Source organism: Pelobates fuscus, chromosome 2 (assembly GCF_036172605.1).
Source record: "Pelobates fuscus isolate aPelFus1 chromosome 2, aPelFus1.pri, whole genome shotgun sequence".
In the NCBI taxonomy this organism is placed as follows: Eukaryota; Metazoa; Chordata; class Amphibia; order Anura; family Pelobatidae; genus Pelobates; species Pelobates fuscus.
Window position 1 is genome coordinate 414003404 of NC_086318.1, and position 14143 is coordinate 414017546.

The 14143-nt window shown below is 38.4% G+C and overlaps 1 protein-coding gene across 4 annotated transcripts in view; it reads left to right on the forward strand.

Moving 5' to 3' along the window:
- EML6 (EMAP like 6) overlaps window positions 1–10428 on the forward strand; it is a 140119-nt gene extending 129691 nt beyond the window's left edge. For all 4 annotated transcript variants that reach the window (XM_063443978.1, XM_063443973.1, XM_063443975.1 and 1 more), the window contains 7 exons: window positions 323–511; window positions 2151–2323; window positions 2750–2912; window positions 4447–4550; window positions 7707–7860; window positions 8988–9088; window positions 10073–10428. In XM_063443978.1, coding sequence (XP_063300048.1) covers window positions 323–511; window positions 2151–2323; window positions 2750–2912; window positions 4447–4550; window positions 7707–7860; window positions 8988–9088; window positions 10073–10097 — 909 coding nt within the window. In that variant the 3' untranslated portion in view covers window positions 10098–10428. The remainder of the gene's footprint in view (window positions 1–322; window positions 512–2150; window positions 2324–2749; window positions 2913–4446; window positions 4551–7706; window positions 7861–8987; window positions 9089–10072) is intronic.
- Window positions 10429–14143: the final 3715 nt, after the last annotated feature.

Genomic DNA, 14143 nt, shown 5'->3' on the forward strand with positions numbered 1-14143 from the left:
TGGTTTCCAAGATTGTTCCTCATTGTGTCGAATTGTTCACCGTATATATATAACTATTAACACACAAGCTTGTATTTATTTTTTATTATTTTATTTATGTAATTATTTATTTTATTGTGCAAATGTGTTCAACAACAAAATAACACAAAAGTATGAGAATGCACTCAGCTTCATTAAATGCATGTTGTAAAATTATGGGATCATTACAACATCATCGGTGGCTCATTAGTAGCTGTTAACGTGTTGATAAATATATAGAATATGAGATTGTAATTTCCTTAAATCTGCTGATTATTTTAAATGATGTTTTATTCTTTAACAGGGCAAAGTTTTAGTGGGAACCAAAAATGGTGAAATTATTGAGGTGGGAGAAAAGAATGCTGCTTCTAATATCATTATGAATGGTCACTTAGAAGGTGAAATCTGGGGATTAGCAACTCATCCCTCCAAAGACATCTTCCTTACTGCGAGCAATGATGGGACTGCACGAATATGGGACCTCAATGATAAGGTGAATGTGACACATGGGACTTGTATTATCATACGTGCCCTAATCTCAGGATAGTGTCATGGTATACATGGCTTGACATTTGTATGAAGTAAACCCAGCCTTCTCCTGTTAGTTAAATGTATGTCAGGGGAGAAACGGAGGATATAAAAGCAGGATAAATATGTTTCCCCAGTTGCTCTCCCCCCTAAATTTTTTTTTTTATATAATATGTTTGATACTGTTCCACACAATAGGTTTGTGTTTAAACTCAAAGAAAGTGGTCTAGATGGAAATTCTTGTTCTTGTGTAGAGCACAGAGAGTTGTCATTAATGATACATTTTCAGGCTGGACAAAAGTGGTAAGTGGTGTCCCTCAGAGTTCTGTTCTTGAACCGCTTCTATTTAGCATATTTACAAAAATAAATATAAAAATAGTCCTTGAAAATCATGTTTCAGTATTTGCAGATGACTCAAAACTCTGTAAAGTAATAAAATGTGAGCAGGATATTGCCTTGCTGCAGAGGGATTTGGATAGATTGGGGGACTGGGCACTAAAATGGCAGATGGAATTTAACATAGAAAAATGCAAAGTTATGCACTTCGGGGTTAAGAATGCACAAGCAATTTACACCCTAAATGGTAGTGAACTAGGGAAAACCACACACGAGAAGGATTTTGGAATTGTTATAGACAACAAACTAGGCAGCAATATGCAATGTCAATCTGCAGTGGCTAAGGCCAGTAAGGTTTTGTCATGTATAAAAAAGGGGCATTAATTAAGAATATCATTTTGCCTCTTTATAAATCACTGGTAAAATTACACCTTGAATATGCTGTGCAATTTTGGACACCTGTTCTAAAGAAGGATATTATGGCACTAGGAAAAGTTCTTAGGCGGGCTACAAATTGCATTAAAGGAATGGAACATTTTAGTTATGAAGAAAGGTTAACAAATTTAAACCTTATTTAGTTTTAAAAACAAAACGGCACCTCAGAGGGGATATGATAACATTATACTAATATATCTGTGGCCAATACAAACCATTGTCTGTACATCTATTCACAAACAGGACTATACATAGGACACAAGGTCACGTGTTTAGACTGGAAGAAAGGAGATTTAGTCTAAGTCAAAAGAAAAGTATATTTTACAGTAAAAACAATAATGATGTGAAATTATCTGCCTGAATAAGTGGCCTTATCAGAGTCCCTACAGATGTTTAGACAGTAACTAGATGCATACTTGCAAAAACAGAATATTCAAGGATATTTTAAAATGTGGGGTAATAGCTTCTTGATCCAAGGAGAGATCTGACTGCCATTCTGGGGTCAAGAAGAAATTGTTTCCTAGTTTGTTGCAAAATTGGAAGTGCTCCAAACAGGTTTGTTGGGGTTTTTTTTGCCTTCTTTTGGGTTTACAGCAAAAACCAGATGTGAGAGGGGCCCAACTTGATAGACACATGTCGATTTTCAGCCTATGTAACTATGTAACAATAATCTTATTCGAGTTTTAAAAGGAAAAATATATTTTTTTTTAACTAAAGTTAATGTAAAAAAATGAGAAACTCATCCCTACCTTTAGTATATGACAGGATCTGTATTTAGAAATGTTATTCTGGCCATTCTATTAAGTGTTATTTGGATTTGTTGTACTGTGCAGAAGCTGCTGAACACAGTGAGTTTAGGCTTTGCTGCGTGCTGTGCATCGTACAGTTCCAACGGGGAGATGGTCACCATTGGAATGAGGAATGGAGAGTTTGTGATCCTACTTGTAAACTCTCTGAAAGTATGGGGCAAAAAGCGAGACCGCAAGGGAGCCATTCAGGACATCAGGTATTAGATGACACGAACGTTACATTACTCTTTTTATGTAGACTTTTTCCTCTTGATGCTTTAAACACATTTCTTTAAGTATTCTATATAAAACTTCCCATTAACTATAATAAAGTGTTGGCATAGTAGCAGGCATGAATAAGCAATAATAAGGAGAAAACAGACCGATTCATGGATTATATGAGATTGGAATGATTTATTTATGTCATAGAGCTGTATAGCGTGACTATTCAATGACTTTTCGTGTATTCCTCATTGTATCAATGAATTTAATTGTATTTTACATCTTTAGCTTGTATCTTGTTCCTAGTCAGAATATATATTCATATTTATACGAGTATAACCCTGTCCTGACACGTACGTAAACACAAAAACACCTGGTCATTTGGACAAAGTTATTGTAATGTGATCTGTTTCATTCCCCAGGATAAGTCCCGATAACAAATATTTGGCTGTTGGTTCTGCAGAAAATACTGTTGATTTTTATGATATTACACAAGGCCCGTCTTTAAACAGAATTGGTTACTGCAAAGACATCCCAAGCTTTGTCATCCAAATGGATTTTTCTGCTGACAGCCAGTATATTCAGGTATATTTTAGATGTTTTGCATCATTTTTGTGTATGATTCATTTTACATAGCTTTCAATAGAATGAGTTTATGTAATCATGTATGTTATGTTATTCAGGTGGCTTAGTCACTCACAATGTGTGGATGGCAACCCACCTCCCCCATCCACCATCAAAGCAGGAATTTGTATCTCCTGTGTTCTCCAACATAAGTATGTCTTGTGCAGTATATGCACACCTTCTGTGCAGCTGGAAAGGGCATCGTAGCCTTCCACTAAAGAGAATGTGTGGCTGTGCATGTGGGATTACTGCACACAAACAGACTACAATTGAGCAGCCCTCAACTTTCAGAGAATTCCAAGCAAAATATGCAACTATATAGTCAGTATTTACATTTTCAAACATGCAAAATTCTAGAGGAAAACAATGGGGAAAAGAGAAATTCCATTAAATAAAACAAACTATATATCAGGATATACACCCATATTCGCACAAATTGCTAACAAATGAAATGACAAGTTACTAAATGATGGAACTCATGGTTATTCAGCAATTACATTGGTAGAAACTGAATCATAACTGGTATGAAGAGGAAAAGCTCAGAGACAAATGAATTAGTCCATTCATTAAATTATGTACCTGTATTGAAAATTAAATAATCCCCTGGGATCTCGTTACCAAACCACAATCTGCAGGAAGCTGCAAACTAATCCCTCTAAACCAACCAAGCAGTAATGTCAAGAAAGAACCCCAACTCACTGACTTCAACACATGCACATCTTCTAACGTCATCATTGGTAAAACAGACCATGGGAAATAAGAAAATATATTAAACCAGGTATCATTTATCCTATAATCTATATTTATCTAATCAAAGTAAGTCAATTCATATAATCATCTGATATAATGTGATTGTGTATCAGATTATTTTAAATTACAATGCTCCTTTATGTGTCAACAACATGCATGTCCTGGGAACAGTGACATCTAATGGTGAATTTGCGACATTTCATTTCTTTTGTAGTCAATAGATAGCTATCTGTAGGAGGGTTCCATGTTCTCAATGGACTTCAAATGGAATTCCATTTTAGACTTGGGCAGTGTTTGAGGAACACAAATTGTTCACTAATAGCCGTAACTTATGTCATAGCCTTGTCTTAGGAGCTCTGAAATCCAGACTAGATTGCAAATTGATGTTTTTTTTCCTTAATATTAGTTCGGGAGCTAGCCAGCAGTTTAAATACCATATATATTTTCCATGGCTTATACAACCATTGTTTTTGGACGAGACATGTCGTTCAGTCTCATTGGCAGCTTATCTACTGTAACATTCATTAGTAAACCAATTTGAAATGAGTTTTATGTGGTGACTCTTAATATGTGATCTATGCCTACAATGCTGCACAAAACATTGCTATAGAAATATCTCAAATGTAATGTCTTTGGAAGTGGTCCAGTATCTATACTGTATTGCCTTATTAGGTAACATTATATGCAGATAAATAGTAAAACGTGATAATCATAAAACATTTTTTTTCATGATTTGCATTTCCAGGTAGCCACAGGTGCTTACAAGAAACAGGTACACGAGGTACCATCAGGGAAGCAGATAACAGATGGTTCACTAGTAGAAAGGATTACGTGGGCCTCGTGGACAAGGTAACCCAAACAATTCTATCTGAATTGGTGTGTGAAGAGGTTAAAGAGTGTTTTTTAGGTGTACGATATCAAGACATTGTTACGTGCCATTCAATCAATTAAAGAATATTGGGAACAGGAGTAAAAGACAGTTCTATTTTTCTGTACGGACATTAAACTTGTCAGCCGATTTTGCTGTTGCCGTATTCTTGTCTTTGTATACATTTTTACTGTGGTATTTCCTTGGAGTCAGCTGATGCTACTTTATTTTTGTCCTTTGAAGCTGTATATACCAAGAAAATGTGTTTTCTCTGTATAATTACAACAAAACACCCAGACCAGGGGTGCCCTAAAGGTAGATCCCAAATGTTGTAGAGCTCTCAAGCCTTTAGAATGCCTTTAGAATGACAAAGCTGTCGTTTTAATAAATCTGGAATATACCTTTTGGGCACCATTGACCTAGATACATACAGAAACAAATACGTATCCTCTGCTACAGTCGTACTACATACACTAAAACGTAAATGAATGTAGTTAAATGAGCAATGGTTGAGATCGTTTTTTGTTTTTTGGAAACATAGTCCTAAAGTTGCGTATTACATTGCAATTTGCAAATATAACAACATATCCAGTTAGCATATGGGGGAACTAGTCAATGGTGTAAATCTTATCAACAGCTTTTTCATGCACCTGCTGCCAATTTGCAGGTTACCTTTGAATCGAGTTGTGTGGAAATCCTTCTCCAGAAGAAGGCAAAAAGTTAAAGCATAAAGGAGACTACTAAAAGGTAGATCCAGATGTTGTAGAACTACAACTCCCTTGATTTGCTTAGAATGCCTTTACAATGACAAAGATTCATGGAAGCTGTAGCTGTAGTTTTAAAACATGTGGGGATCAACCTTTTTATGCACCCCTGGTGTACATTATAAGCAGCAGTGTCTGTGATAGGGAGCTCTGACTTCTAAGCATTTTGTGCCATTTATCTTTCCTATTATGGCTTTGACAGTCTTTCTAGGAAATGTGTTAACTTTTTTTGGATAGTAAAACTCCATGAGTCGTGACATATGGGATAAAGTAGCCCCAACTGGAGACGTGAGAAGCACCCATAATGCAGTGCTTCGGCATGCTCCTCCCTCTCTAGCCACTTCTGTAGAATACTCAGTTCTGTTTCTGTAATCCCTCTTGAGGTACCCCTGGTCCCTCTGTTAAGCTCTATTTGACGTAGGGGCTGATCAAAGAGTGCACAGAGTTTGCAGTGTTCTCTGCCAGTCAACATGCGGAGTCCACTGCTTTGCTAGTCATCTAGTGATGCCTCCTTGTGAAAGTCCTTTAGATTGAGGCTCCTTGTGGCCAGACAGGCTTTGAGCTACAGACAGGGTATATACACTTTGGTGATGGCACTTTGAAAAATCTCAGGTAAGTGACAGATTTTGTTGGAGTGTGCTCCACTGGCCACCTGGTTATCAACCTAAGTCCTGCACGTGTTTTATGTGTTATTGGGATCAAGCTATATGAACATGTGTAAAACCCAACCCTGGCCTCTAGCATCACGCTAACATTTGTAATCTTATCTGGCAGGATTGGTAGGGTGCATACCCCGGGTCTGGAATAGTGCACACTGCTTGATATGCGGTGAGAGTTAAAAATAATATTCATAACAACAACAGCAAAATCATAACAATAACCATAGAGTCATAATGAGACATTGAGTTAGATTGTTGGGAGCCTTTAACAACCGGCAGTGGAGTAGCAGGTGCAAGATTATCAGTCGTGTGTACCTCAACTGTCTAACCTCGAAGGTTGTATGCTAGGGTATGCGTCTCCTAGTTGGGATTCGTTTGAGGAGTATTTAGAATAAGGCTGCATGATGCAAGAAGGTGCGCACCAAGGGTATGAGTTGTGGTGCGTGTAAGAGTTGCGACTTTGGTTGCAGTGTGAATATTTGAACTGGTGTGGGGCTGTGGCGCTCCTGCGGATGGTGAGAGCCCGTGTAATAGCGTAGGGACCTTCCAAGGATGAGCTCCCTGTGCTGTGCCCAGTGTGAAGAGACTTGAATCTTATGGTAAACGGTTAACTAACAATAAGGTGTAACATGGAATAGAAAACAAAATAAGTAAAACAATGCATGCTTGCAGTTCATGTCAGTGCCCCTCGTTTCTCTGCGCTCCTAGGGACAAAAGATGATTTTCTCTGCGGGTTCCAGGAGTGTGATGTCGAAGGAGTTGCCTGTCCCACAGAAACGGTCCAGCGTCTTGCAGCAAGGAGAGACCAAGTGTGGTTCCCTCTTTGGTTACCATTAGGGATCTAGGCAGTGTCCATTTGTAACCGATGTTAGTATCACACAGTTAGCTAGTTACTTGGCTCAAGGACCTGCGCCATACTAGAGTGTTCCGTGTCAAGTCCTGGTAGAAGGTTAGATGGGATGACTCGAAGGTAAGAGGGGTCTTGCCCTGGACTGCAGTGAGAAGCCGTATATTGTCCGTTGCCGAGTGGCACCTTATGATGACATCCTGAGAGGCAGCGGGTGGTGCCTGTCTAGGCTTGCGGATGCGAAAGAAGCCATACAGAACAATTTTTTTTCGCTTGGGCGGGTGGTAGGAGTGTGGCTGTGAAGCATCTGAGGTAGTGGGGAAATTTGTCAATATTGTCAGGGATCCCCCTGATTTTAATGTTAGCATGCCTGTTGTGGTCCTCTGCCACATCTACCCTTGTAGTGAGAGTGGACTGGGAGGCTTGCAGTTGGTGGACATGTTCCTTTAGCCCATTTACCTCTTGTTGCAAGTCCAGAGTATCCTCCTCAGAGGCCTGTGTGCGTGTGGTCACCGCCTGTATTTCCATCTAGAGCAAGTGCTGCCGTACTTTTGCAAACCATTGATATGGCAGAGTGCCCAGTTACAAGCAACAGAGTTACATCACAAAGATTATTACTGAATAAGCACTTATTTTTCCTAAAATGTATATAATAATATAATGTATGTAATATGTACAGTATCAATACAACACAGTGAGCTGGGACATCGGCTGCATTATTACTGGAATGGTTTTTGTGACCATGTCATGTTGTATTTATTTTACATGATATACGTATGGTACAGTGAGTTGATACAATGACTTAGTTACATCACTCACACTATTACTGGATGAGCGTTCAATATATATTGTATGTGTTTAATGCAGCATTCTCGGAGACGAGGTCATTGGAATCTGGCCACGCAATGCAGAGAAAGCCGATGTTAACTGTGCCTGTGTGTCCCACGCTGGGCTGAATGTGGTCACCGGGGATGATTTTGGCCTAGTTAAACTCTTTGACTTCCCTTGCACTGAGAAGTTTGTAAGTGCTCAGTTTATATCTGTGAATGTTGTCTGCTTCTTATCTCTCTTGTACTATCCTTATTTCTTTACCTAATTCTGATCCAGTTCTGGAGTTAACTGTCAGTTCGTAGGATTTTTTAATATTATGTTTACTTATCCATAAATGGAACAAATATGTATTTGTGAGGTGTGAAAAATAAAATTAAAATGTAGAACCATCTTAATGTAGTGGTTCTGGGGCAAATAGCTTGTCCCTACAGCCCCAGCAGTGTAAACACTGCCGTTTCTGAGAAGAGGCAATGTCTACACTGCTGCCTAAGGCCAACTCTAGTGGTTGTCACTCTAACAACTAGAGATACTTATTAGGTTCAGTCCTTCAGTGATTGACGCTGAACTTTCTTCATCGAGATGCATTGGCTCAGTGTCTCTCTATGAGAAGATGCCGATTGGCCCATAGGCTAACCTCCCAAAGCTAGAGGGGAGCATTGAATGATCTCAGTGAGGGAGGCGAGGTGGCCATACAGAGACCGATATGCTGGGGGAAATAATCTTTTTTTAATGCACATGGGGGAAGCACTACAGTGTTCATTAAACCGTTCATGTAAATATAAAGAAAAATAGAGCATCTCATGAAAAAGTGAATATAAGCTATAGGTGATTTTAAAATGATTTAGTCTATGGAGTACATCCCATAAAAATGACAGTTTTGATTTAACTACCTACAATCCTGTATAATTTGTGTTCACCTATCCAGTCCAGTTTCTTGCACTCCGTGTTTCACTTTCATTGTGACTCTGTGGTTTCTACTTTACCTAATTGGCTAGCATTATCAATGTAGCTGCTTCTGAATAAGTATCTGTCTGTTATCACCCATCCCGTGATTTGCACGATTTTACCAACATAAATCAGCAGCGTAATAAAATGTAGACGATGAGAATGTCTGCTAGCTGGGTGTTCCCATCATTAGATACTATGGTGAGCAGAGAAAGATTTGTGTTTTAATAGGCACAGGATGAGGTCTTGTTTCCTGCCTGCTTTTTGGGTAACTTCATAGTTCAGACTTACAATTTGTCAAGCCAACTGTTTGAAAGATGAATCTCGTGGTTTTCCCATGCATACTAACTTATCACATCCCCTTTCAAACAGGCCAAACACAAGCGCTACTTTGGTCATTCGGCACATGTGACCAATGTGCGGTTCTCACATGATGACAAGTATGTCATAAGCACCGGAGGAGATGACTGCAGGTAATATGGGGTAGCATTAAATATGAACAATCCACCACTCACCAGCACAGCAAAGTAGAAGATATACATTTCTGTAAATTTCAATGTGCATAGTCATCCCAACACACAGACTGCTTATTAAACAATAAACCTACATATTTCCTGCACTGTTTAATGCCAACAATTGAGTGAGTGAGATAAATTTAAGACATTTGGCCTAGCATGGGTGTCCACTTTGTTAAAATATTTTTGTAGCCCTTGGCGCCAGTGTTACATTAAAACAGAGCTAACTGCTAGCTATAAATAGATGTTTTAGAAATGCAACTCTTGATCTAGTTTGTCTGTGGTCAGAATTAGCCGGAGCCCTGGGGATCTTCTGAGGGATGACGATAAAAAGCCTGAGAGCGTTAGTGAGCCACTTCTAAAATCACAAACTCTCTTTCTAAGGTCAGAAACTGTCAGCTTTCAGTGCTTGTCTGTCAGGACCAGAGTCATGTTATCAGAGCAATAGGACCCTAGGCCAGGTTATCTGGAGTGATAGGATGGAGAACGCCATAGGAATTTCTAGTGCTCTCTCTCTTGTAGACTTGGAGTAGCAGCTAAAACACATCCTATTGTCTAGCAGCCTTGTAGAGAAAGTGTCTAATTCCGGTTCAGTCTTTAATACTGTTCTCAGGACCTAGAATGTCATGTTCCCTGTTTAGTCTAAATTAAAACACTCTTTGTAAAGACAGCGCCAGTTAACCTGTTACCTCATGTTACCATCATAGAGGTAGCATATCTACAGACTCATTGGAGTTGGCTTCCCAAGTATCTTCCCCAACAAAGACCTACCACCCATTTTAGGGCAGGCAGTCATCTTGAGATGAGCAGATCCACAAGATATACCTAGCGCTATCACAAACGATTGCCGGGGAGGAAGACATACAAATATAATTTTCTCCATTATGAAGGAATGCTCATTTTACACCATAAATTCTAATTTTGCTTTGTTTGTCTCTGCAGTGTCTTTGTCTGGAGATGTCTTTAAAAAACAAAACAAAAAAAGACAGCTGGAACTGAAATCTCCAAACACGATGGAGTCTCCCAGAACTTTTCAGATGTCTACAATTCTTTCTAACAGGCTACGTAATTTATAGATGAGATAACGTTGCAAACCGCTGGTAAACACTTGGCACAGCAACTGTCGTGGACTATGTTTCCCACAATGCTCAATGTCGGTGCAAAATGTTAACCATCATTGGTCTAGCAGATACAATTAATAATGTTCCATGTGAATCAGAAATATCTGACACTGTGTCATCTCAGTTTCTAATGCCATTAATTATATCATGCATATCAGTTTGATCTTGTATAATGTCCCTTAACCCCTTAAGGACCAAACTTCTGAAATAAAAGGGAATAATGACATGTCACACATGTCATGTGTCCTTAAGGGGTTAAACTCACTTCCTTTAGCTACAGGAATCAGTAGAATGTTGTCTTAGGTTTTCTACAGATACTTTCAAATCAAAATGATGTTTACATTATTACTGGTATATTATGTAGGGGATTATTTTATCAATGGGGTTAATTAAAGAGAGTGCATCTTTAGCAATGATAACTGCACATTTTGTACAAACAAATCATGCTATTTTTGCATTTTATATTTTACATAAGCCATGTTTAACACCCTTCATTTGCTATTGTTTTTTTCTTTTATTCATTAAGTGCCTTGAAATATTTGTTGGGAGCAAGTTTCATGTCCCTCTGTGCATAGCTGGTGCTATAATAGAGCAGTTTTATAGGAAGTGATTTTTGTTGTCACTCTTTGTCATTGACATTGCCGATACCCCATGTTAATTCATCATTCCCTAAAGCAAAGGCACATGGGGCATTCCCTATAAAGGGTAAATATGGTGCAAAGTTCTAAAAGTGGAATATCTCGCCTGAAAAATGACAGTTTCCAAAAAATATCAGATGTTCCAAACCAACCAATGTTGCCATACAGAAAAAGAAATAAAAACTGTTGAAACCTCCAGATCTGACCAAGGAATGTTCCAAAAATTCACATGCTCAGGCATCTCTCGAAATATATTTAAATACACCATGTACAATTGCAACGCACTGCAGGAAATCGTGGTGCTCTCAAAGTAAGAGAAAACAAGGATTTCATCATTTGTAATTGTACAAAGAATTAAACTGCAGGTTAAAGTAAATCTGGCAGATTCCCAAGTGCTCGTTACTAGCAAAATGTTTCATGACCGGATTTCAGTGACCTCTCCTCCCCAATAACTAATTATGTCTCTGCGGTGTACGGATTAATTTTCACTCATTAACTACCCGCAAAGGTTATTCAGATATAAAAACACCTGGACAAAGTGTCTTCATATTGAGATTTATATCTTAAATCTTCACATACCTGCTCATTTAGATAATATGTCTTCCACTCTACATGGAATAATTCTGGAAAGGACTCACAATGTATTGTCCTGTGTTGACATAGATCTGAATTCATTAAATGGCACCATGTTATGACAAAGTTAGTTGTGGTGGTAGCCTTTCATAATGCTGTGAGTTAGCCTCTCGTGCCCCTTTAGCAGACATTTCACCAGTTGAACGGCACTGGTATATCCAAATACATAGTTTTTATATAGTTGTAAATTTGGCGACTGGTCTGTAAAGTAAAAAATCCCTAAATTATAGATTAATTTATATACATTTCTTGTCTAAAAGCTATGGTGACGTATAAAGTCCACAATAATTTCTAGACATATAGCAGGTACGTCATGCCCCGTCAAATTACAGATAGGAGACCCTTTTAAACTGGAGGCTATATCAGTTTATCCAATGTGTACATTCTATTTGCTAAAACTGGATACGTTAAAAATTAACAAGAGTGGAATCATTGATTCAGACCTGCAGCAGAAAATGCCATTTTATATAAAAAAAATTCTATTTCCCAAGGACAGTTTACTTGTTTTTTTTGTTTTTTAGCTTTCTAACCAAATTCTATATCAGTGGTTTCCATCCCAGGCCTCAAGGCACACAATCAGTTCAGAATTTAGGCATTGTTCTTGCAATGGGGATAATTACTAAAGTGAGAATTCAAACTGAATTTAAAATTTAAAGGGACACTATAGTCACCAGAATAACTACAGCCCTTTGTATTTTTTTCTGGTGAGTAGAATAATTCCCTTCAGGCTTTTTGCAGTAAACACTTTTTTTTTTTTTCAGAGAAAATGCAGTGTTTTCATTACAGCCTAGGGATACCTCCACTGGCCACTCCTCAGATGGCTGCTAGAGGTGCTTCCTGGAACATTGCTGCAAAGTGTGAGTGACATTCAGAGTCTTCACCCTCTGCATGGAGACGCTGAACTTTCCTCATAGAGATTCATTGATTCAATTCATCTCTATGAGGAGATGCTGATTGGCCAGGGCTGTGTTTGACTTGTGCTGGCTCTGCCCCTGATCTACCTCATTGACAGTCTCAGACAATTCTATGGGGAAGCATTGTGATTGGCTCAGAACAACACTTCTGATGATTCCAACCAAGCAGGCAGATCAGGGACAGAGCCAGCAGACTAGAATAAAGGTAAGATTTTACTATATTTAGGGGGGGGGGCAACGTATGCTAGTTGGTGCTTTTAACACTGTAGGGTCAGGAATACATGTGTGTTCCTGACCCTATAGTGTTCCTTTAAGGGCAGAGTAGCCAAATTGAAAACATAACTTACTGAATTTTTCCATTTTGGCTACTTTGATCTTTAATTTGAATTCTCACCTTCGTGAATAACCGCTTTGAGGACTGGTTTAGAAACCATTGTTCTAGACACTATACCTGCTGTTTGCTTACTAGTAATATTGCCATGTAAAATATTTCCTTATCAAGTAACCAAAACAAATATATTTTCTTAGAATTCCGTTTTAAAGTATCCCAATAATAAATAGCATTAACTCCTACATGAACTGTCCTGATACCAGTTTAATTTGTAGAGAATAAAGATACCCATCATGTAATCCTTACTGCAAAGGTATATCAGATTAGCCATCAATCAGTAATATTCTTGATTATATGATAGTTTTGCCAAATGTAAAGTTGGTTATTCCATGATAGTTCAATGTAACATGTGCAGTGGAATCACACATACTTCATGTGAGATGTATATTAATTGTATAGTCAACAAATGCCTTACATTCATATAGAACGTTTTTTTCATGTTTAACACCTTCAGTGCCAGTTAAGAATGCAGTTTTATTTGTACAGAAGGGGTTAATAGTATGTATTCGTATTGAACGTTTTAAGGATCACCTGTTTGCCTATGTTGTAATGTTAGCTACACTGATTGTATTTGTCCAGTAGTATACTCCAAGTATGAGAGAATAAAGAGCCCTCAATGTGATTGGTGATTTATCTAGAACTTTGGTTGAACGGTCATTTCGTAAGATGTTCTACATTAGAGGTGAGCAAAACGTAGATTCTCCCAGCTGTTGTAGAACTACAACTCCTCGGATGATTTACTAACGTGAGTCAATACAACACAGAGGTTGTAGTTATACAAGAGCTAATGTCTAAAAGTCTATTTATTTGTCAGCCTTGTTCTAACGAAATGATATCATCCTGTGGTTCTTCATTAAGAGGACGGAACCAATATGCTGCACACAGCGCGTCCCTTTGCAGAACAGAAACCACTCATATTTGTACTATACTGTAAATGAAAATCATGTACAATTTTTTTTTTATTCTGTGTGATTTCAAACTGGATTTTGTGATCAATAAATATGGTGTTTTACATGAGTTAATGTGTTTTTATTCCACCCACCATCACATACACCTGCTGCCAGTTGGCCGCACCGTAGGGAGCAGGAGATAAACATGTTATGCCATCCGTAGGGCAGTGCATTGCTGTGTACACGACTTGCGTAGCCTGCCTTCTTAACTCTTGTTCTGGAGGTCTAGGAAGAAATACTGCTGTCCAGCATCTTATGGACAGATTTCTTTATGTTTTGTCTCTGTACTTTACCTTCATTTAAACATCTCTATGAGGGGGGTGGGGGGGGGGGGGGGAGGTTGGGGCACTTTCTCTATGAGGAGGA